Here is a 23,123-nt window from a genome sequence, read left to right on the forward strand (position 1 = left end):
GCGGCCGCGCTGCCCCCCCCCGCCGACGGCTGCGTGGCCGTGGCGGGGCCGCTGCGGCCGCTGCCGCCGGTGGGCGCCGCACGCGTGGGGCTGATATTGCGTGAGGAGGGCGCCGCGCGTGGGAGCCCCCCGGCCGAGGCGCTCGCGCCGCCGCTCCTCGTGGGGCTGCCATGTTGCTGCTGCGGCTGCTGCTGCTGCTTGAGCTGGAAGGGCACCGTGGCCCGCATGGGCTGGAGGCGGCTGCTCGCTCCCGCTCCGCCGCCCGCCGCCGTCGCCGCGCCGCCTCCCCCCAGCGCGGTGCCCGGGGTCGGGGAGCCGCCGCGCCGCACGCGCGGGTGGGACATGGCGGGGGGAGCCGGCGGAATGCGGCCGCCGGCGGGGAAGGAAGGAAAGGAAGAAAGAGAGCGCCGCGGGCAGATCCTGCCGCGGGCAGATCCTGCCGCGGGCCCAACGCCTCACGCGGCCGGGGCCCCGTCCCCTCCCGGCCGCCGCCGTGCCCTGCCCGGGGCGACCCGCGCTGCCTCCGGAGCCTCCGTGTGCCTCATCAACAATAGTGCCCCGGCCGCCCGCCCCGCCCCGCCCCGCCCCACGCGCCCTCCCATTGGCCAGGCCGCCGCTCGTCTCGCGCAGCTACGGTGCGCCCATTGGCTGCGGGCCGCGCTGCTGAGTGGCCGAGCCTGCGCGGGGAGGGGGGGGGGGGCAGCCCTTAAAGGGCCAGGCGGCCCCGGCACGTGCCGGCGGAGGCGCAGCCCCGGACCCGGGACCGCCGGCCTCAGGGATTTCCCCGGGGGAAACGTGAGCTCCCGGGACTTGGGGCCCGCCGGGCCGGGCCGGGCCGAGCCGCCGGGTGGAAGGCCCGTAACCGGACAGGGAGCGCCTCCCGGGAGGCGGGTGTACGCTACGAGCAGGGCTGCCCTGCGGGAGAGGACGAGGGCTCAGCAGCGCCTTATCCAATCGCTTTGCCACCGGCTTAGCGTTGCAGATGATGGCACCAGGCGTGTGGGTAATATCCAGGCAGACTTGACCCCCCTTTTTCCCTTAATTGCTTTGTTTACTGTTCTCCTGTGGACTCTTCGTATCTTTGTTGCAATCTTCTAAAAGTACTGGTTAAATGCCAGCATCTTCTTAACCTGATTTATACTTCAGAGGAGCGCATACATGCATGTAACAAGCCTTGGTTCACACGTTTGAATTATTTAGCTGTAAGGTAAACGCCTTTTAGCACCTTCAGATCATGGGAATCAATAAATCCTCCCTTCTCTTTCTAGTGCCAGTGCCAGTTCTGGGCTACTCCAGAGGACTTTCCGTAGCCAAATGCCAAATTCCTTTCAATATTGTTCTGCAAGTTGCATGTTGCAATTGAATACCATTGCTATGATACAAATGATGTGACAACAAATTACATACTGTTCTTTTTTTTTTTTTCCTCTTTTCTCCTTTGCTGTTTTTGATTGAAGCCTCCTTTACTTAAAAAGCCCTGTCTTCCGCTTTGAAGAACTTCATTTTTGTGGCTGACAATTTTAACAAACCTGAAAAGCACGACTATGTGTACAGGCCCTTTTTAAGGATGCCTGGACACAGGCCTACCTACAGCCTTGAAAGTCAAAGTTCCTGTGAAGAGATTTTTTAATGAGAAATCAGAATGGCAGACGGAAATAGGATTGCTGCATTTCTGGTGATGAGCTTGTTATGAAGTTAGCTGCTGCACTTTGCATTAATTAAATTTCCTTTGAAGGACATCACGCCTGCTCACAGGCTGTGTACATACTAGTAACATAGCCTTCATGGTAGCATGATGGGTCAACCAAAACGGGCTACAAGGCTGTGCCTGGTATTGGGAATTATCCTGGGCTACCCTTGCAAGTGGCTGTCAAGGAAAGGGACCAGGAGCCTGGCAGACTACCATCAGTCTTTTGTACCCCCTCCTTACAGTATGCAAGTTACTTAAGTCACCTTATAAATGATACACATGGGACCACTTCCCAATGCTTTTATTGTAGCCATCACAAGTACTGTTGGTACAATGTGCCAAAGCATCATAGTTCCAGATAACTCACTTAATTAGGGAAATGTCTGCGAGATAGTGCTCGCCTCACCAGGGATGGCCAAGAGGCAGAGAACAGGCAGTGGAGTAACTCATAACTCCCTCTGCAACTCCATTGATACACTGAAAAAGAGAACCCAAGCTTCATGATGCTCCACAGGAAAATGCCCTGGAGGTAGAAAATCATCACCCTGGCATGCCGTGCCTGGAGAAATAAACAGAACCTGTCTGCTGCTTTGTTGGCAGCCCAGGTCAGTGAGTTAGGTTACCCTAATGCAGGTTAACCTGTACAGCATTTATTTCATATCTTGGTTACAATTTTTAATTAAGACCAGAAGATGTAATCCTCTTTGCTGTGACATCACCTACTGCCAATGCTGGTGCAGTTGCTCCGCAGGCTTTTGCTACTTGGACAGTTTGCCCTCTCCAGAAATACTGGCATTGTTTGGAACAGTGTGCCATAAAGATATTTTTAAGGCATAAAATATTTTGAAGAAATCCTAATTTCTGATGCTGTTTTAAAGAGTCCAAAAATGAAAGGTATTGATTTATATCTTTTGCATGATGCACTTTTTGGATCCAAGTTGCGATATCTGTAACAATTATAGTACTTCCCACGTTATTGTCATGCTGCAAAAAATGGCACTGCTCCACACAGTTGTTAGGAGAATATAAAGCGAAGCATTTATGTATGCTTCTCATCAGCAGTTGTATTGCTTTACACACATTAGACATGAAAGTTCAACATGTAAAATCATGTACTCAGACCTAATCAAACTGCGTGCACTTCATACATTAATTTGTTTAAACTGTAATAAATGTGTTACAACAGATCTTACTCCTACACCCCATGGAAATAAAAGACAACTACAGCAGTATTATTAATTACTTGAAAATAGTTTTGAAACATTCTTTTTAATAACAGAAAAGTCGAAGCAAAAGCCCTCCCCCCAGTGACTTGGATCCAAATCCCCCCCAGACTCTCCTTTCAATTCACATCTCCCACAAGCTGGGGTTTGTTTCAGCTGTCACACTCCTTGCCGCATTCTGACTTGCCAAATGGCATCCAAGCCAGCTTCGCACCATGCATTTCACACAGTTTCATGTGGCATCTGCGGGCTGTGATTTCTTCCCATCAGTGGGTCTCTTATTCTGCCCACAGCACCTATCATAATGGTGCCAACAGCAATCCAAAACCAACTGGAAAGAAAAACATAATCATCAGAGAAGTTAAGAACCTCCTTATCAGTGTCATCTGAACCAGCCTTTTAGATATTCAAGCCCACTGGAGTCACTCCACATGCACAGGATCCATCTCTCTGGCTTCAGCATCTCTATGTGGTATTTTTACTCATCCCATTGTCCTGCATGAGCTGAGCTGTCCAGCAAAAGCTGCAGTTATGAACAAATCAATCCAAATGATAGAAGCTTATCGAGAATGCCCTCAAAGGCAGACTAATAAAACACACAGAGCTGCATGAACAAATTTGCAGCCTTGTGACAATAGGGACATAAATAGGAAAGCAATCAAAATAGTAATCCTGAATCAAAAGCAGAGAAACAAAGGGCCAAAGAGGTTTAACTAAGTTTATAAGCCCAAATCCCTCTGTACTGACTACCAAAAAAAAACAATGCTTAAGGAATTTTATCGTCCTGAGGACTGAAGTTCTATGAGTAGATCCACTCACTGCTCATAATAATATATATGAAAAATGTACTTTTAAAAACATCACTAATGAGCAAACCTTATGGAAAATGATTGGTCTCCAAGTAGCTTCAAATATCTTCTTGTCTTACTCTGAAATTAAATTAATGCAAAGCAGCACTCATAAAGGAGCAATCTACTGTCTGTAATTGTTATACCTACGGTTGTTGTGAGTAATGTTGAAGGTTGAAAGATTAAAGATTCTTGGAGCCTAATCTAAACATTAGATTATGCCCCAGGATATTTCACTGCATTTCCCATCTCTCCCCTGCAGAGTGGGTTAGTTTTGCTTGTTTACGTGGGCGTTCAACAACAACAGGGGAAAAATACTTTTAAAAAATAGGACAAATTTAATAGAATTTGCTTCTCACAAAACCTTTAAGATCCTAGTTAATATTCCAGAATATGTGGGGGGATTTGAGGAGGCAAGCAGGTTGAAAATAAGGTATTAAGATTAAAACAATACAAACAACAGATGGGACCCTGGACATAAGTCAAGATACTTGCAATAAGTAAAAGGAAACTTAAAACAAAAATGCGCTCTTGCCACATTTTATGTTTATAATCTTTAAGAAAATGTTTCATAAAAATATTATCTTGAGGCTTAAAATTTAAAATAATTAAAAATTAATATCTCTCACTGGCATTATAAGTATTTTTTTCCTTTTTTTTTTTTTTTTTTTTGCAAACACCGTTCCTCAGTGCAACTCTTAACAGTGAGCTTGAGAGATGTTTCCACTCCACACAATTACCTGGGAGAGGTACAAACTTCTGTAGAAGCTGGAACTAAGTTCACCTCCATGCTACGTGATTTTCCATGCATACAGATCAATTTTCTGAACACACATTAAATAACAGTAGCAACACTAAGTAAGGACCTTGTGAAAGTGTCCAACTGCTGATGGAAGGGAGCAATTGGAGTCATGCTTGGTTCACCAACATGAGTTCTTGCCAGCTGAGAGTAACTGCAACTGTTCTAAGGCTCTGTTGAAGGAAGAAAATGAGCAGGAGGAAAAGCATATTATCTGCCACGTGTCTGAATTTTTGGCTTCAGTGCCACTGACAGAAGTGGACTAGTTCATTTAAGCAAGTCAGTTTAATCTCCCACAACTATTCTCCCCCAAAATATACTGAATAATAACTTACACACAACTCCTTCCTTCCAGCAACAAAACTTTCCTTCCTTTTTGGAGATTTTTTTAAAAGTATCTTCCAAAAACTTATTATTTTTAGCACATAGTCATAGATCTTGCAAAATAACACAGAGATTAATCTACTTTTGTGTTGTATTTAGAAATGTAACATGCTTCTGTATTTCTAGTCCCAAGGCAGAAGAATGCATATGAACAATAGAAGAAAATTTGATTTATGAACATTGAATACTGATTGCTCTCACAAGCCAAGGACACAATTTCTGTACGGTGAGTATAATGGAACTGTATTACTGTGAGTAAAATATTTATCTCAGTTGTCATAATTATCAATTAATTTGATAAATGGAAATATTTCAGTAAGGTGTATTTTATGGCCATATTACAGAATGATGAACATGCTGTATATGTGATAAATAGGCATATAGCTATAGACACTATTCATTTAAGAGATAGAAGAAAGATCCATCCTTCTGATTCAGGTCTACAAACTTGTTTTGCTTCTGTTTGTTTTTATAACATTTATAAAAGCTCAAGAGATTGTTAACATTATGTTAGCGTGACTTATTCATCCATTGAGAAGCAGTGATTAAATAACTTTTCTGTCCACATACATGTAGTAGTCCTGCAGTTAAACTAATTAACTTTAGCTGAGTGTATGATGGGGTGGGCACATGGGATTCTCTGATTTGAGAAAATACCTGCTTATAGAGTAACGATCAAGTAGTGCTCTAAAGTCTCCTTGTGTTCAGCCATGAGGGGCAGAGGAGCTTTTAACTGTATGGTTACATCTCAGCCAGACACCACTTCATCTCAATTTTGTCATCCCATCCTCATACATTGTGCCTTGTGTTCAGCCTGGCTTTGCCTCCAGGACATCCAGAGAGCCATCACTGAGAGAGAGGATATGATCTTTGAGAAAATGAAAGAGGCAAAGCTAGGCAAAGTTCCAAGCCCCTCTGCTGCTGGCAGCCTTTCAACCAACACACAACCATGACTGCTAAGTACTGGGTGCATGCACTCACTCTAAAAAGGTCCTTGGGTTGTGGTGGAGGGTCTTGAGAAGGTGCTGTCCTTCCTGCCAGGAGCTCAAAAGCAGCTAGATCAGTTGTTTCTAACCTTTCTCAATACTTGCATCCTTGAAAGTTTTCCAGTGTCCTTGTGATCCCCATCTAAAAATGCCATTTGCTTAGATGTGCCTAGTAAATAGGTTTGCTTTCCTCAGCCATCCTCCACAGACCAATCCCTACAAACAGGGAGTGTCTACCAGCTATGTCCCAGTGTCTACCAGCTGTCTTCAGGCAGAGTTATCTGTTGTCTTCGGCAAAGAGGCATGAGTGCTCCCCAGCACATGCCTTAGACTCAGATGAGCATTTGTGGATTTCTCCCAGACTTCCCGTGGTGCTGAGATCTGAAGAGAGGAATATCCCATGACATAAAAGCAGAGGGCCTGAATGTGCCATTTAAATTCTAGAAATCAAAACATTTAAACTCCTCATTTGAAAAAGAATGACAATCTTTCAGGCTAACGTGAAAAGCTTATTTTATACACATAAAAACATTTTGGTAGAGTTTTCCCTGCCTGTGTAAAATTAACCGTCTTATCCAATAAGATGTGCTTTGGATCATGCCAGAGAGCAGATGTCTATAATCTCTTGCACATGTAAAATTTACATAACAGCAGAATTAGCAAGAAGTAAATGGGGAGAAAAAAGGCCTGAATGGAAACAAGTGAAAGACTGATGTGGCTGTGTTCCACAAAGTACTTCCTACAGCTGCATCACTGCTTTGGAACAAAGGGGAATATAATTGTTGTTGTTTTATTTCACAATAGCAAAGTAAAAGTTGAATAAAAGTGGTTATTTCTGCAGGAGAGAGCTGATAGAGGTGTGTGCATAAGGGCACACACAGAAATCTCTTGGGGAGACTATTTCTTGGGTCTGAGTATCTCACCTATCCAGTAAAAAATATCGGTAAAATCCACTGTTAACACTTTGTTATTGCAGAGCTGACTCAAGACTTCTCAGATGCCCTAAGGATAAGACTCAGCCACATCTGCTGGGTTAGGGCAGGCCTTGGCTGCTCTTGCTGTCAGCAAGGAGTGATAACTGCTGCAGAGGGGGGGAGACACATGTCTACTTTCCTCATGGCCACCCTGCACATAGGCTCCCAGCTTTCCTTGGCAGCTGCAGCCTGGCCTTCCAGGGCACTAGCAAAGGTAAAATGGGCATACAGGAGTTCATGGTTTTGCCCTTGATCAAGTCAGCATGCCTCCCCACACTTGAAGCAGCACTGCCACCAACCAGCTTTTCTCACCTGTGCCAGAAGAGGAGCTGCCACCTATGGCAGGGCAGCAGGGAACAAGGGAACAGGCCTGTTGTGGCACAGGAGATGAGAACTTCAGGTGGTTGCCAGCATGCGAGAGCTCCAGGTGGCCCAGACCCCCACTGACTCTTCCTGACTACAGCCTCATGGGAAATGTAACCCTTGGAGTTGATCCTGAGAGGACTTCAGAGGTCTCAAGCTCCCATCAATGTCATTGAGACCTCTAGATAAAAAGAACATTGTGAGCCTGTCCTTAAAGCTTCACATGTAAGTAATAAGACTAGGCTAGCTAGCCTCTTTCCTGTGAGCTGGTGTTGCTCAGTTATCTTGAGCCAACAGCAAGCCACCACATGTAAGCACAGTGCTGTCTTTTGGGAGGGACCTTCTTGTCAGTAATTGTCCTAATCTCCTAATCCTTTTGAGGCAAAAACCCCCAAGGTATCTGTATATCCCGCCTGGAAGATCATGGGTGGCTGCTTCCTGCTCAGAGGGGAGGTGAGGCTTGTAATGGTCCCTCCCGGTAGCCAGGGATTTCGAGATTGATTTGTGAGGCTGAGGTGAATTGCAGTATAGGCAAGTGTTCAACCCATGCACTACTTGCCTCAATTTGTTGCTTCCTCCTCATTCATGACGGCAAGAAAGCTCTTCATGCTCTTTCTTTTTGTTCATAAGGTAGCTCTTTGGCCACAGAGGTATCAGACTTGCCCCACCTTCTTATTTGCTTGCAAAAAAATATCATTGCTGTGGATACAGAAAAGTAAATCAGCAAGAATGAAGTAAGGAGGAGAGATGTAAGGAGGAGAGATGTAAACACCAGAGCAACTGAGGTACAGGATGTGCCCCACCAGTCTGCGTGTAACATGAAGTTCTGAAGCCAGTGAGGTCCCAGAGGTGAAGGTGAAGGATGCATGTTGCAGCACTTTGAAATGCACACAAACTCTATTTAGTTGCTAATGTAAGCATCTTAACTGCTGACCAGTGAGAACAGGCAAAAAAAAAGCAGAGAGGCAGTGCATTAATATAGTAAAGGCAAGCCCTAATTATTTCACGTTATCAGATAACAGTGCAATGTATAATGTCACAGGCTTAAGGTATCTGAAGGTCCTGTTCAGCTCATAGTAATGAAGTTGTTCCTCATTCTTCCACCAACAAAATATACATCAACAGTTTTCCCCACAGTCATGGGAGCACTGATGGCCAATAATACCATGAAAAAGCCACAAAAGACCATGCTTTTTGTCATTAATATGATCTTTAATAAATGGAATAATGCACCATTTTACAGCAAGCCTTTTCTTTTAGACCTAAAGAATAGCCTTTTAAATGTTCTTATCCAATGTCTCTGTATCAATACAATCTCTTTATTTAGGTTTATATATAACAAAGCAATTCTTACAAGTATTCATAGAAAACTCTGTAGTGGCTTTAACAATGTCAGCTTTCATAGTGGCATCCACATGATTAAAAAAAATTAGCTTTTTATTTCATACTCACACTGTTCCATGAAACACAACTTATATAGCATAGCAAGGGTACTGGGCAGCTTATACAAAAGAAATAACTGAAAGCAATTATTTATAAATTCATACATGATATTTCCTCAATCATTTGAGAGAAAAAACAAAAATACCCGTTAACAAAAGGGTTCTGATGAGACTCCGTATTCTAGGGTTTCTCCCCCCTCTTCCCCAGAAAAGCTCGCTCAGAAATGCTCTCTTTACAGTCTTTCTTAAGGAAAATGGCAGTTTCACGTCCTAATTTCAGCCTCTACAGAAGATCAAACCCTAGAAATCAGTCTTTGCCATGTTCATTTTCCTCTTATACTGCATTTGGGGGAAAAATAATCCACAGCAATTGTAAAATATGATTCCAGCTTATATAAATGTGAATAGAGCACACTTTCTTCTAGAGACAAAAAGCAGACAAGAAACATTACATACAAACCTTTTTAAGTACATTTCAACATTGTGAAAGAGACAGAACAGTCACAAATAAGAAGATTCAAGTGACAAATGAAAGGCAGTGATAACTTGGACTTGCCTGTTTCTTTGTGTTCTTTTGACTTTTTAAAAATTACAGAAACAAACTTTTTTTTCTTCTTTCGAATAAGGAAGATTGAAGTGTGATACTTCATGATACAGTTCTGAAGCACAAAAAAAGTGAATCAAGTGCTCTAGAAATAAATCTCAACATTTTTGCTCTCTCTTTAAAACAAGTTAATGGGTTATAAAGTTGACTTTTGGGAGACCTGGAAACTTCTAAGTTATAAAGGGTATTTATTTCTGCTTTAAAATAATTACCAGGCGAGATACTATGCTCCTGACACTTGTATGCTGTAATATATCTGCAGAAGCCTGCAAGAACTTTGAAGAAATCCTTCCTTACTGTGACAGTTACGGTGCCTATTGGAACATGACCTATGCACTGAAGTTAACCAACATTCTTGGCTTTCCCAGGGCTAATCCTCCCAAGAAATTATTAAAACCAATGCCAGTTTAACTAGCCCTCACTTGCTCATAATCAATGGCAGACTCATCTTTGATTTCAACTGCATTTGGTTCAAGCACCAGCTGATTAGATATTGGTTTCCTCAGATAAACTTGTGCCAAACCGAACTCCCATTTTGATTTGCAGGAATGCCTAAATCTCTTTGCTGCATAACTGGAAGTTCTGCTACCAATTTTAAGTCAGTACAGAAGAAACCCCAAAATGAGAAATCTGATTTTTTACTATTTTGCATAAGACCTGAACCAATTTAGGGGAAAAAAAAAATATCAAACATATGTATTTCTGTAGCTTGAGGTTTTATATGACAACATAGAAGCCTAAAATGTAATTGGATTTAATGGCCTAAAAAAAGTGTTAAAGGGCAACCACACACCTAACAATAGCTACTGCATTAAAAAAACAGTGAAAAGTCTGTCATGGGAGATCTAACACTGCTGGATTATGCGTCTCAGTCTGTGCCCAATTTTTATTGCAAAGACAACTTTAAAATGGTATGTGAAAAAGAGTACTTAATACCAGTGCTAACATCTGATGCTGTAACTCACAGAATTTAATCCTGGAATTTATGCATGATATGCATATGCATCTAAATACATACAGAGTTTACATAAATATATATATATATATTTAGCTCTACTGCTATAGCTTTCTCACTGAAGAAAGAACTAAAGTTGAACAAAAAATAATAAGGACATTAAAAAAAAGGAGGTTAATATATTTACTTGGCAAAATGGATAGTGGGAGACCAGATAGAAAAAGTTCAAATAATCCAAATTTATGCAAAATACTAAGTCATCCAGCCTATAACCCAACTTTCATAGTCTAATCAAACCTATCTCAATCTATAATAAGCTGCTCCAAATTCAAATTTCATATACATCAGGTCATGCATATACTACTCTGCTAAGCAATTATTATTTTTCTCACTTAAAATCACTGTTTCAGCATTGGGAACTTTTATTATTTTTATACAGGTATACATATGTAATTTCTATGCAACAATTCATTATTGTTAATTTTTTCCCAATAATCCATTCCATACAAATACAGAGCCTCCTTATTGTCCTTTCTGAGGCAGGTAGGATTTAAGATTTCTTTTTAGGAGAGTTGACAGATGGGAGGATACACACTTTATAAACATATTAATTAGGGTTCTGTTCATTTGTTTTTCCTGAAACCTGCCAGCATCCATCTTTCATTGTTTTTTGTCCCCTGTGCACTAAAAAAAATGAAACTGTTGCCAATGAAAATTAGATAATTTTCAAAATGGAAATAAGACTTGAACGAACTATGGTAAGAAAGTAAAACACAATCTTAAAAGTGTTCCTTGTTTCAGAGAATATTCTGAAGAAGACAGTATCAACTGGTTTTCTTGTAGGTTAGGAACTCCTTTAGCTTTTTGCTGTGCAATTTAAGTGCATCTCAGAGTTCCAAGAAAGCCATTTTAAATCCTAATTGTTTAGCACATGAAGCATAGAGCTTTGTAAGCAAATTCAGGGGAAGCATTCCAGATAATCTTACTTGCACACGTCAATATCAGAAGAAAATAAATTTGACTATGCAGGCATGTCTGTTCAAATGGTTAGAATTCACATTCTAAAAACCATGTCATGTTGGCGAGTATCACTATTATAGGAAACACTAAAATAGACATTGCATTAACCTAAGTAACTCATTTAACTTCTACTAGCATGTCATTTTCTAAAATCAATAAGCTTTTGAATTTTGGCTTATATATAGAAACATCACAAATGTTTGCTGTAATATTTGACTTGAATTATACATTATAAATTACCATAGCAAATATTTTACTGTTGCCTATTTGACAGTAGCACAATTCATATATATTTACACTATCATTCTTTTTTCATTTTTTCTATATTTATCTTGTCTGCAATTTACATGACATGTTGACATAAAATTATCAACTTTAATCATTATGCTAAAAAAAGCAAAGAAATAAAACACATTTGTCTCCCTTGATTATAGTACATTTATCATCTATCCATGTGTCTGATCTGTAGAATTCTCTCTTACATGTATTTTATTTGGTTAAAGATGATTTTCCAAGATATTAGATAAAATTCAATATCATTTAATTTACAGATAAAGTATTATGCGGAGACTGGATTATGTGCTGTGAGCTAAAAAGGACATTACTAAAATACGCATTAAAAACAAACTGTGCTAATTTGATCTCATCTAGCTGTGCAGAAATACAATATTTTGTTACACAGTTAAGAGTTTGTTTTGACTGACCTTTAAAAATAAATAGTTTTTTTCTCTATTTAAATGATATTTTGTGATAAAGTACACATTTCTATCAAGTTACAAATTGTACTTATCCATGGTAGGTTACCAATCCAATACTTTTTGCTAATTATAATTCACACCAAAAGGCTTTCCAGCAAGTGACAGAAAGAGATAAAGGAGGTTAAATTATTATGCTTGCTTTAAGAATACTTAAATAAAATTGCAGAAGAACCTTTTCATCTGGTATTAAAATGTTTTTCATTGCATGAAGCATAAAAAAGTTGATTTTTTTTTTTTCCTAATTAAAGCATTGGACTGAAACGAAAGGCTAGAAAACTGCTGCAAATCTGTCTTAGCAGAAAGAAACAGTAGTCAGGGCAAATAACTTTTATTTTCCTAGAGTGTCAAGTTAGATAAGAATGTCCTAAATATGCTTTTCAGCCCACATTCTGAAATACTGATGGATGATACATGTAAGGCAAATGAAAAAGTCATTGGGAAAGGATGGAAGGATCTTCAATTTGCATGATACAGCAATCATCACTAAACAACATACTGCACTTCAAATGTGGACTTGAAGAAGTCCAAAAGAGATGCAAAACACAGCCAACATTATGAACAGAATGCCAAAAAATCTGATTCAGGTCTTGAAACCCAGCTGAGCAACTGGCAAGTTTTCAACATCTGGGATGCAAGATTGCAGCAGATGGGAAGCTGGGGAGTGAATTACAAGTAAAACTAGAGAAAGGGTGTATTTTTGAAGAGGAGAAATATAACAACGTATTTATACTTCGATGTAACAGAATTGTGCCTCAGAGATGAAAGGTATTACTCAAACTGGTACTTAAAGAGCACAGGCATTCCAAACTGTCTCGTATCTTGCATTTCTGCAACTACACTGAATCAAAAGTCTGGATTTAGAGTTATCTCTTGGAGATATCTCAGAAATTCTAAGAAACCGTTAATAAGCACTACCAGAGAAAAATCCTAGAAATCAAGCATAAACAAAGGTTTGAGAAACAGCAAGAATCAGATGTAGCAAGGCATATATTATGCCAGTTATATCAGATGTACAAAACAGAGTTGGCAAGTTTACCTCATGGGGAAAAGTAATACAATAGCAAGGAAACAAATGAGCTTGAAAGCACAGAGCATCTGTTTCAGACTGCTGAAAGAAGATAGGTTGGGGGAGGCAATTGTTTGCTGCCAGTACCCTGCCATAGGAGTTTGGCAGGCTGACTGCATAGATTTTCTTTCTTTGAATGTTAACAGTTTACAGTGATAAAACTTTACTCATTACCAACGACTGACATGTGTTATATATTTTTTTTTATCTAAATATTTTTTACTGAAGTGTTTTCAATCAGAGTATTTCTTACGTGAAAGGATATTTCTTAGGCAGAAGGAAGTCCTGACCAGTAAGGAAATTAATTTTCTTTCAGTAGGCAGTAAAAATGATCATTCTACAAAAACTTAAGAGTTTAAGAGGCTCCACGTGAGATGGTGAAAAAAAAAAAAATCTCAATATGTATTACATTCATGTTCACTGACACGCAAAATCAATGTGTGGAGTGTTACATACAAACTGAAAGAAGGATCTAACCAGAGGAAAAACATCCCTGTCCCCAGACACCCATAACCATGAATTTTAAAAGCATACAATAGATTTTAACAAGATGAATGAAGGGCTTTAAAAATCTGAGGGGAAGAAGAGTTTTAACTTACCAACAGCAGCCAATCAGGATGCACCTAGCTGCATAAGTGATCAGCCTGATTTTACCCCAAACTGTCTGTAAGGTGTTAAATTAAGAAAGATTTGTGACTCATCCCAAAACTGTTTTGTGCCAAATAAGATTCATGATTTTTCCTCTGCATAAACAAAATATCTTTGCAACCTATCTTCACCAGAGCTCGTACGTATGATAGTTATTTAGATTTCTGTTGAAAATGCATTTTTGAATGTATGCTATTAGTGATCTAAGTACGGTTTTACATAAACACAAAGGGTGAAACTACGCACAAAATAACATACAAGTATGGCTGAAACTGTTGCCTTAAATTTGTTCAACGGTTTGTTACTCAGAACTTCACAGGCTGGCATCTACTACTGGTAAGGAAAACTACTTCAGTTTGGAAGAATCAAATGAAAGATACTGAGCTCATATTTTTCGTTGCTTTTTTAAAGCCCTTTCAAGCTGGGGAAAAATTCATGCATTGTCACCTTGGAGCACAATGTGATATAGGCAGCTGCTTCAAGCTGGCTATGGCGTGCAAAGTTCACTCTCATGACTGGCTGACTGCTCAGCTGTCAGGGAAAAATTAACAAATACAAAAAGAGGAACATGTGGCAGTTTTAGAAACACTTTTCAATAAAGCATACTGTGAACTATAGACTATTGCACATTTCAACATGACACAAGAAAAATGGTAGGGCGGGGGAATCAAAAGAGAATACACTTTGTAACACAGAAATATACAGACTAGCTTGTGCACAGAAATCAAAACATGGTTACGAGACACCACTGCAGTCAAACCTGTCTTATAGTCTGCTTATGATCTTAGTGACCTTAAGAAACTGGTCCAAACTGATTATCAGCAATACTTTTTTGTTACTTTTTTTAAAAAAATATTTTGAGACCACATTTTTGATACACATATATATATTCCGTGGTCAAAACAGACAGACTTAACTTTAGTGATACTAAATAAAAGTGCAAAAACATTCAAAAAATAAAACAAAATAAAAAAATATGGAAGCATAAGCTAAAAATTTTCTGCATAGCTGAAATCTATTTAAAGCGAGTCCTTGATAGGGGTTGCTGACAGGAGGAGAAAGTTTTTTTTAAAATGTCTTCTGCATGTTTGTTTCAAATAATGCAAAAAAAAGGTCATTTGTCGGCATTTAAAGTATTTCACAGGCAGTTCACTCCTGCGTCCTTAGATACCATTGTGGTGGCAGTGCCTCCTTCCGCAAGGTAAACAGCAGTGCTGGATTTGGAGTGGACTGCCCGGTCACTGCCATTATTGTTGACCTCGCAGTGCAGTGGCTCGGTGGAGATGACCCATGTTGAGGGACGCCACCGCTTAAGCGAGTATGGAGTTTTCACACGTTTCTTGATCTTATCTCCTGAGCCTGATTTGCCATCCTGTGAGGAATCACCTACTGAAGGGAAAAAAAAAAAAAGTAGAAAATAGTATTACAGGAGGATTAGACTGGAGAGTCCAGGGTTACTCACGCAGAACAGAACAAAGAAGAAAATCTTATTAAGAAGCAACTGTATGGCAGAGGCATGACAGCTATATCAATAATAGTAGCTGCTACTAAAGGGGGAAGATTCTGTTCTCTGACAGAAATAACTTCAGTGAAGTAGTTTGCATCACTACCTTGAATGCACATCGGCATCAAACAGCAGAATCAGCATATGACATTTCAGGGGATTTTTCCAATCATAATATCTTAAACTAGCTGTAATGGGAGGTACAAAAAATGATGTAGCTACTACAGGATGGCAAAGGCTAAACTTTTACTAGCATAATTGAATCATAGATTCTGTAATCCTACTTGACACTTGACAAAACAGTTCTTTACATAAGAAGCCCCAGGCAAGGCTGAGGCCTTTGCCTGGGGCCAAAATGGTCTATTCTCTGTTAGGATCCTAAATAGGATTTGGGATGTTAGGTTGTAAAACTGGCAAAAACACCTGCTTGTCAACTTGAAACAGGATAAAAATTGAGCAGTAGAAGTCTGTTGAAACCACTTTACTTAACCTCCAAACCCTTTCTTTTTTCTTAACCTCCAAATAAAGAAAGTTACTACAATAATCTTTTTTCTTTACCTCAATAAAATTTCAACTTAAGCTAATGTGTAAAGAGAAAAATTAAGGTTTCCCACTTAAAAGGAAGGCTTAAATATTCCATTGCTAAATATTCAATTACATTTCTTGAAAGAACTGTTCTGGTTAATTTCTAAACCTTTTCTTTCCAAATGTGCAATGCCTAGCACCCCAGATTATTTTACTAGTATGCCAGTCTATACCTAAACATAGTCAGAATTGCAAGCAACTTTCAAAGACTACGGAGTGGTCTTAAAGTGTATTATCTAGGAAACCTTCCCAATAGCTCCAGCAAACTTAAACTCAGAGAATATACCTAATTTAACTATAATTACATGATTGCATTCTTATTGTGAAAAGTAAAGTCCCCTTTTAACTTCTTAAATCTTTAGGCTTAAAACTCTAAGGCAGTTATTTTGAAGGAGTCTATTCAAATTCCTTCTCTAACGGCTTTATTTTTTAATATGTACATGGTAAACTGACAAAGGACTGCTTTAACTGTTGAAGCTCAGATAAACTGTTACGCCTGACCATCCATCTAGCCTGGGCTAATACAGTAAAATCAGTTGCTTTAAAAATCATGATGTGCATAAGTACTTATGGGAAGTTACTTAAACAATGCATCTACTCTTCAGAGAATGAGGAAAAATAAGGAAAAGAAGGTGCAATGTGTCCCTCAAGGAAGAAATAGGAGATATTTCAATATGCTTTGCAGCTGCCAAAGTCAAAGGCCTGTAAATAATAACAAGAATAGTAATCACTTCCTTTCTAGAGGAAAAGTAGAAAGGGACAGATTTATTTCATATATGTGGAAGGCAGATAGTGACTTAAAACATTTGGGAGTTCATGGAGACAGAAGACAGGACTTGACTGGAAAGATTGAAATTGTTCTGATAGAAATTCAATTTATAGGACATTTAGTGGGCATGCTTTGGGGATAGTGGACACAGGAGTATTTCCTATTCAAGCAGATATACATAGTTATTCAGTAAAAAGTGTCAGGGAAATTGTTCAAGTTATGCAGGCACTTACACTGCATACTACTGCTATCCAAACTATTTGTGGCTGATAGATCCAGTGAATTAGGCCTCTGTGCTCTTCTAGTCTGGGTCTGTCCAGGATTTCTTGCTACATTCTGGATACTGACTGTAGCTGTGTCTTGCACTGGACATGGATTACTGTTGTTGTTATTAACGTTTGTTCGGCCATTATCCAGTGGTCGCTCTCTCCTGTCTACTAGGCGATCCAGAACACCTTCATCATGGCCAACCTGCTGCTCCCGCCTCAACAAGGGTTCGTGCTCATCAGGGCTTGAATTAATATTCAGTCGACTATCCTCTCCACTGAACTGGTTCTGAAGCATGTCCTGTGCCCTCTGTGCTACTGAACTGGCTGTCTGGCCAGACGGCACTGCCCCATTGGCATACTGGATTGTGCCAGCATGAGAGTTTATGCTGTGGCTTCTACCAGCCACTCCATTCATGGTGACTGTCACCACATGAGGTTCTGCGGCATTGATAGTGTTCATCTTGGCAACGCCTGTTTCCACTTGCTTCAAGTTTGATTTGTGCTTGCCACCAAATTTTAACCGTGGCTCCTTTGTTGAATTTTTGGTGTTTAGAGGAAGGCTAGTAGGCCTCTTCGGAAGGTTCTGTTGCTTGGGGAGAGGATAGACCTGAGCAGATGGGACATCTGGAATCAAACATGCTTGACCATTGCCAGCTTGTGCGAAGTCCTGTTGTCCTGTCACCTCTACTGCAAGTTTTATCAGTGGATAAAGCAAGCTGGAACTAGTGCTGCTGAGTGGATCTGGCCCGCTGAACTGCTTAAGTGAATGCTCCATAAGATTCTCGTCAGAGCTTTCTTTCAGGTTCTTATCTACTTCTTTTGGATCCAGTTTATTTGTCTCCAAGTCCTCCTCTGTTAACTGCAGACAAACTGGGGTGGGCCCACCTGGCTGCATGACATTTGCAGTATGTAAGTTTGTTTCATCTGAATAAGGCATTTCAGATATGGTGGTCATGCCAGTGCTAGGAGTGAGGCCAGTTGTATTGGTGGTGGTAGTATTGGTGGACAAACTGGTGACACTTGTCTCAGGACTAGGGATGCGAGCTTGTGCTTGTTGCCGCTCATAATTAATGGAGTTTCTATTCTTTTCCCCTGATGTCAGTGGTGTCGTGGACATTGAATGTTCAGACGAAATGTTCTTCACTATGCTGTCAGTGTGGTGGATTGAATCTTCAATGTAGGAGGAAGAAGAATAATCAGGATATGGCCTTATCTTTGACACACGTCTATGATGTGACAGATTCCTTTAAGAAAAAATAAGCGACATTAAGGTCATGTATGTAAATATCACCTCATATTATAAAGCCTCTCATTTAAGAGAGGTGAATGTCTTTATTTCTTTTCATGCATGAACTAAGGACAGTAAGAACTGAGATCCTTCTGTAACTTCCTTGAAAAGTCCTGGATAGCAGAAAGTGGCTTTACTTGAACAGCAGTTTTGTCACAAATGTTATTATACGAGTAAGTCAGATAACAGTAATTTTCTTCTATTTGTCCAATACTCTCTTTATACAGTTCACTGCTAAGGTACTGCTGTAGTTCCAGAGATGTGATGCTGAATAAGGGCAGCAAGAATTACATACACAGGATGGAGAACATGGTGCTGGGAATAAGTCACAAGCTCTTAAACCATGAAAAATCTATTATTTTTAACAATTTAGGTGTTCCATGGTTTGAACAGAATTCTTTCATGAAAATAATCTGTGCCACATACAGCAACATTACCTTTCTCTCAAATCCCGATCTCTAATGTGTAGTATTTAAGTACTAATATGTCACTTCTGCGAATTCTTACTCTGTCTGGATCATTTGTAAGAAGAAAAATGCACAGCACCTCTCTCACTGGGGTCTGAATAACAATGAGTTAAGAATGATCCTGTAGTTCTTTAAATGAATAGCTAGCTATAGGTTTGAGTCTTGGAGATCTCCTGAACTTACTGCCTGAACATTCATAGCTTTTAGCAGAATGTTTTAACCAGAAATTTAATGAATCATTTAGCAAGATCTCTTAAAGACAATTCACGGACTCTTCATGTCTTTTAAGCCTGTTTGGACAGCTTGCCTAAATGCATCCTAAAAGCCCCCTCTGTGAAAAATAGTTTACATACAAGGTGTCTGAATTTTGGGGATGTATTGGAGATCTTAAGAATCCAAAGCCACAAAAATTGTTTATTTTGTAGATTCATGCAATATGAAACAATCAGGATCATATCATACAATACCCATGTGCAGGCTAGTTCATGTAACACACACCCACTTCACAGGTGCAGAAACATGAAGTGAACAGTGTGCTCTAGCTTCCTTTCTGGAGTGAGCTAAGTATTGGACATTCACTGCCCACTAAAACTGAATGTATTCTCTTCTTACCTCTCGTTTTGCATGGCAGTTGACATAGGATTGACTGTTGGACTAACTGATTTATTTCTCTCCCAAATCATCATGAGTTCTGCCATCCTCTCCTCAGCACATTGGGCTGTTAATCGAGCTTCAGCATCTTGATCCCAACAGTCTTCAATTGTTTCTTTAAGTGACCTCACGGCCTGTTGGGAGACAAAAAAAAAAAAAAAAGTTTTCTTAAATTATTTTCCCTTTATATCATGCTTCTAATTTACTATTCTATGGCAGCATACTGTATGGATGAAAATAGTCACAAGTTGGTGAGGGAGACATGGAAGATATACAACACAATGGCATTCAAAGCTAGTTTACCCTAATAACAGCAATATGAAGGACTACCATTATCATACCTCACACACACCCACAGTGGGAAGATAATTATTTAGAAAAAGTTACATTTACAGTTGTCCATGCTACCCTTCAGCCTACCCTCTCTTATGTGTGCATGCTCATTCGCCTTGCTTTATGAAAGCCATGTACAAAGGATTGACGATGCTCTGGAAACACTGCCATGGTTATCCTCACAGTTCAGCTAATGGTCCCTGCCTTGCTACCCTGCACTGTATGCAATTGACACAACCTTGTTCATTTAATCATGCTTTCCTTCTTCTGTATGCTATCCTAATATCCAAATGCCTCAATGAAATGTCAGTGAATTTTTGTCTGCGCTATGGGAGGAGATTATTGCTGCTCTTGTTTTACAGATGGAGAAATGGCAACAGACACACTTTCCTGGGATCACACTGTGGGATGAATGGTGCAGTCAGGATTAGAGCTCAAGACTTCCAAATCATGCTGCCATATGGTCAGAGACCTGGAGAGGAGACAACTGAAATTACGAGCTCTGAACATTTGTACTTCCACTACATCCTGAGCACAGAAAGACAGACGTTTATGGGCCCCTACTGCCAGTTACAGCCCATGGATAGAATATAATTTTCCAGAATGTCTCACATCTCAGCCCAGCTTTAACTTCTCCAGCACTACTGACAGTGCGTAGTCCCAGCTGGGCACCAAAGCATTCACTGGGCCATGCTGATTGTTTCTGTGCCAGAACTGCTGTGTTCACTCCTGGCAGTGAAAGACAAGAGTAGCTCTGCCTGCTAGTGAAGAGCTCCTCGCCCACAGAGCAGGCTCCTGGCATCACTCGCATCTGGCAAGTCACTGCTGCTCAGTGATGCAGCTATGGCTGCACAGGCAGGGATGAACTGCCACACAAGTAAATCACCTCGCTTTCCACAGTCGATTGAAGAAGGGCTAAGCAATCAAAATACTCCTAGCTGAGGGTCATGAATCTAAAAGCACCCTCAGGGACAATGAGGGTATACTGTACTGGATAAGTTTTCTCTCCCCAAATAAAAAGGTTTCATTCAGCTTTTAGTACTTGATTTAGACACAATTTACATGCATCTTTAAATCAGTGGACATCCTAATTTCTCGCCTTACTCCTTTGTAAAGCTCTCCCCTAAAAGTTTCACCAGAAAGAAATGTAACTAGCATTTACTAGTCTTTCTTCCAGATGATCCATTCCTGTCAATGTTTTAAGGATTTTGAAAGGACCACAGTTATGACAGTACAGATAGTTAGCAAGACTGAAGTTTTAGAGCTTCACATTTACCATAATGTTGTATTTTCTATTAATTTCAGGTTCAAAGGGATCTACACTAAAGTTCACTATTTAGAAGTTCTACAACTCATAAAAAAGGATGAAAGGAAATAAATCTGCATTATTCTATTTTTCTACTAATAGCCTTCAGTCCCAACCTTTGAGATCAAGCTTGGTCCCTACTTTTGGCTTGGAAAATGAGACAGAAATGATGGTAACATCCCAACTCAGTTTATACGCCTTCAATTATTTTATGCACATCATCTGTTAATTCATACCGTGAAAAAACAATAACCACTAAACAAGGTCTATATTGTAACACATATTCAAGAAGCAGACAGCAAAAGTAATCATAAAATTAGGATTCCACATCCTTAAAGTGCCTTAATTATGTGACCTAAACAATAAAAAAATGTTTTTGATTTTGATTTCTAAAAGGAAAAGGATAAAAACATTTATCTGATAGATGAATTTGCACAAAGATGTTTTAACACAACATGTAAATGTAGCTTTATATAATGGACAGAAGTCTTTTATCCCATGCCTGAGACAAAGGAGGTAAGGACCTTGGTCCACAGTTAGGTTATCTGAATCTTCTATTTCTATGACATCTCAGAGTGTTTATTAAGATGTCATCCTAGACTTGCACAGGGTAGGATGGGTTGTTTGATACCTATAAGAGAACTGTAGGTTATTACACCCCAAAGAATGTGTCAAGCAGTTTAAATACAGGGATTGTTACTAGGTCAGTGTACAATATTAGAGTCTACCAATTTGTTATAACATAAACATTGAAAATGGTAGCCTGCAAAACAAAACCAACCTTAAACTGTTTTAGTTATAACTGTCCTCAAAAACAGCTGTCAATGTTCGGTTCTTCCAACACTGCATTTGCCAACGTGGCTGTGGGTTGTTTGCTTGTTTGTTTCTTTGTTTTTACTTTTGTTAAGATTGTCTGGACAAAACCATGCAATAAGAAAACTTCTCTATGAAGCTCTCAACTCAGTTGCAACGTGTTTTATAACAGCACTAACACCGGAGGCTATGCTCCTCTCTGAAAATGGTTTCATATGTATTTACAAGTACCAGCACAGATGAGGCCTTAGGCTCCCCATTATCTGTGCAGTAGCTACATACTTATCAAGTAGCAAAGTCTCTGAAGATTGAAGGGCATAACTTCAGAAAGTGAATTCATAAAAATATCTTTTTAGATGAGTCAAATACATAATTTTCATACTTGCAGTCAATCTATTTTAGTTTAAACAAGCTATCATGTATCAGGTAGAACCCAGTAACTGTATGCATTTTACTTTGCTTGGAATAAAAGACAAACAACCTCCACTATGCTAAGGGGAGTTGCATTACCTCACCTTTGCTGCAGATGAAAGCAAGCACACAGACTCACCAGAGTTCAGCTGACTTGCTGTAACTTGTTGGCCTGCAGCAGCAAGCAAGACTCTAAGCCATAGCTATACTAATTCAAAACAACAAACAACATTACTTGGTTTATACTTTAGAAAATAAAAATTTTAGATCAAATGAAGCCTATAAAATTTCTAATGTAGTTATAATAAAACAATTGCTAGAAAATGTAGCCTCTGTAAATTCTGAGCTCTATACTTCTCTTCAAAAATAGTTTATTACAATGTTTATAAAATTTCAGTATTGGAGGATTATAATCACATTTTGCCAAATATTTTACGGTGTTACTAGTTTATATGATGTCAAAAGTCAAAAAATGCCCTTATGTTCCTCATCCAGTATACAGAGAATACATGGGCACTTCATGCGTACTGAAAATTACTTTCCAGATAACACGCTATAAATTGCTTATTTCTAAATATTCTATCTCACCAGGCTGTTTTCTTTCCATGCTTCTGGGAATTTTGGTCTTTGCTTCTCCCTGGACACCAAGACTTGCATATCTTCAAAGGTGGGATGGTTTCCGACTTCTGTCTGGAAAGCCATCTGGTACTCTGGCACAGACTCCCCTGTTAGCAGAAGAAAGAATGAAAATAAAATACATATATATGTATGTATTAAAAAAAAAAAAAAAAAAAAGGCAGGGCAAGAGCTTTCAAGTGATGAAAGGTAGTATCAAAATTGCTGTCTATCAAGACATTGTGACTCCACCCCCAAACCCTACCCTCCTACCCCCCCCCACCCCCCCAAAGCCGAATTAACTGCAAATGAGTTGTGTTGTTTGGGAGCCTCTCAAAGGATAGCATCTTCA

At 39.8% G+C, this 23,123-nt stretch overlaps 1 protein-coding gene and 1 long non-coding RNA gene across 3 annotated transcripts in view; one reads left to right on the top strand and one right to left on the bottom strand.

The window, feature by feature from the left end:
• The first annotated feature begins 792 nt into the window (after nucleotides 1–792).
• The window catches only part of LOC118170003, a 41,940-nt gene continuing 19,609 nt past the window's right edge, over nucleotides 793–23,123 (top strand). Inside the window, exons 1-3 of one of the 2 annotated variants that reach the window (XR_004752423.1) lie at nucleotides 793–1,003; nucleotides 5,071–5,170; nucleotides 19,989–21,125. This is a non-coding gene — a long non-coding RNA (uncharacterized LOC118170003). Of the gene's footprint in view, nucleotides 1,004–5,070; nucleotides 5,171–19,988; nucleotides 21,126–23,123 lie in introns of those variants that run through there. The other variant, XR_004752422.1, reaches the window with a different exon arrangement.
• BMPR2 (bone morphogenetic protein receptor type 2) overlaps nucleotides 8,459–23,123 on the bottom strand; it is a 103,722-nt gene continuing 89,057 nt past the window's right edge. Inside the window, exons 10-13 of the mRNA XM_035331880.1 lie at nucleotides 22,745–22,881; nucleotides 19,255–19,427; nucleotides 16,852–18,131; nucleotides 8,459–15,149 (exon numbers count right to left, since the gene is read on the bottom strand). Of these exons, the coding sequence (XP_035187771.1) occupies nucleotides 14,899–15,149; nucleotides 16,852–18,131; nucleotides 19,255–19,427; nucleotides 22,745–22,881 (1,841 nt within the window). The 3' untranslated portion in view covers nucleotides 8,459–14,898. The remainder of the gene's footprint in view (nucleotides 15,150–16,851; nucleotides 18,132–19,254; nucleotides 19,428–22,744; nucleotides 22,882–23,123) is intronic.

The sequence above is a fragment of the Oxyura jamaicensis genome, chromosome 7 (assembly GCF_011077185.1).
Source record: "Oxyura jamaicensis isolate SHBP4307 breed ruddy duck chromosome 7, BPBGC_Ojam_1.0, whole genome shotgun sequence".
NCBI lineage: Eukaryota > Metazoa > Chordata > Aves > Anseriformes > Anatidae > Oxyura > Oxyura jamaicensis.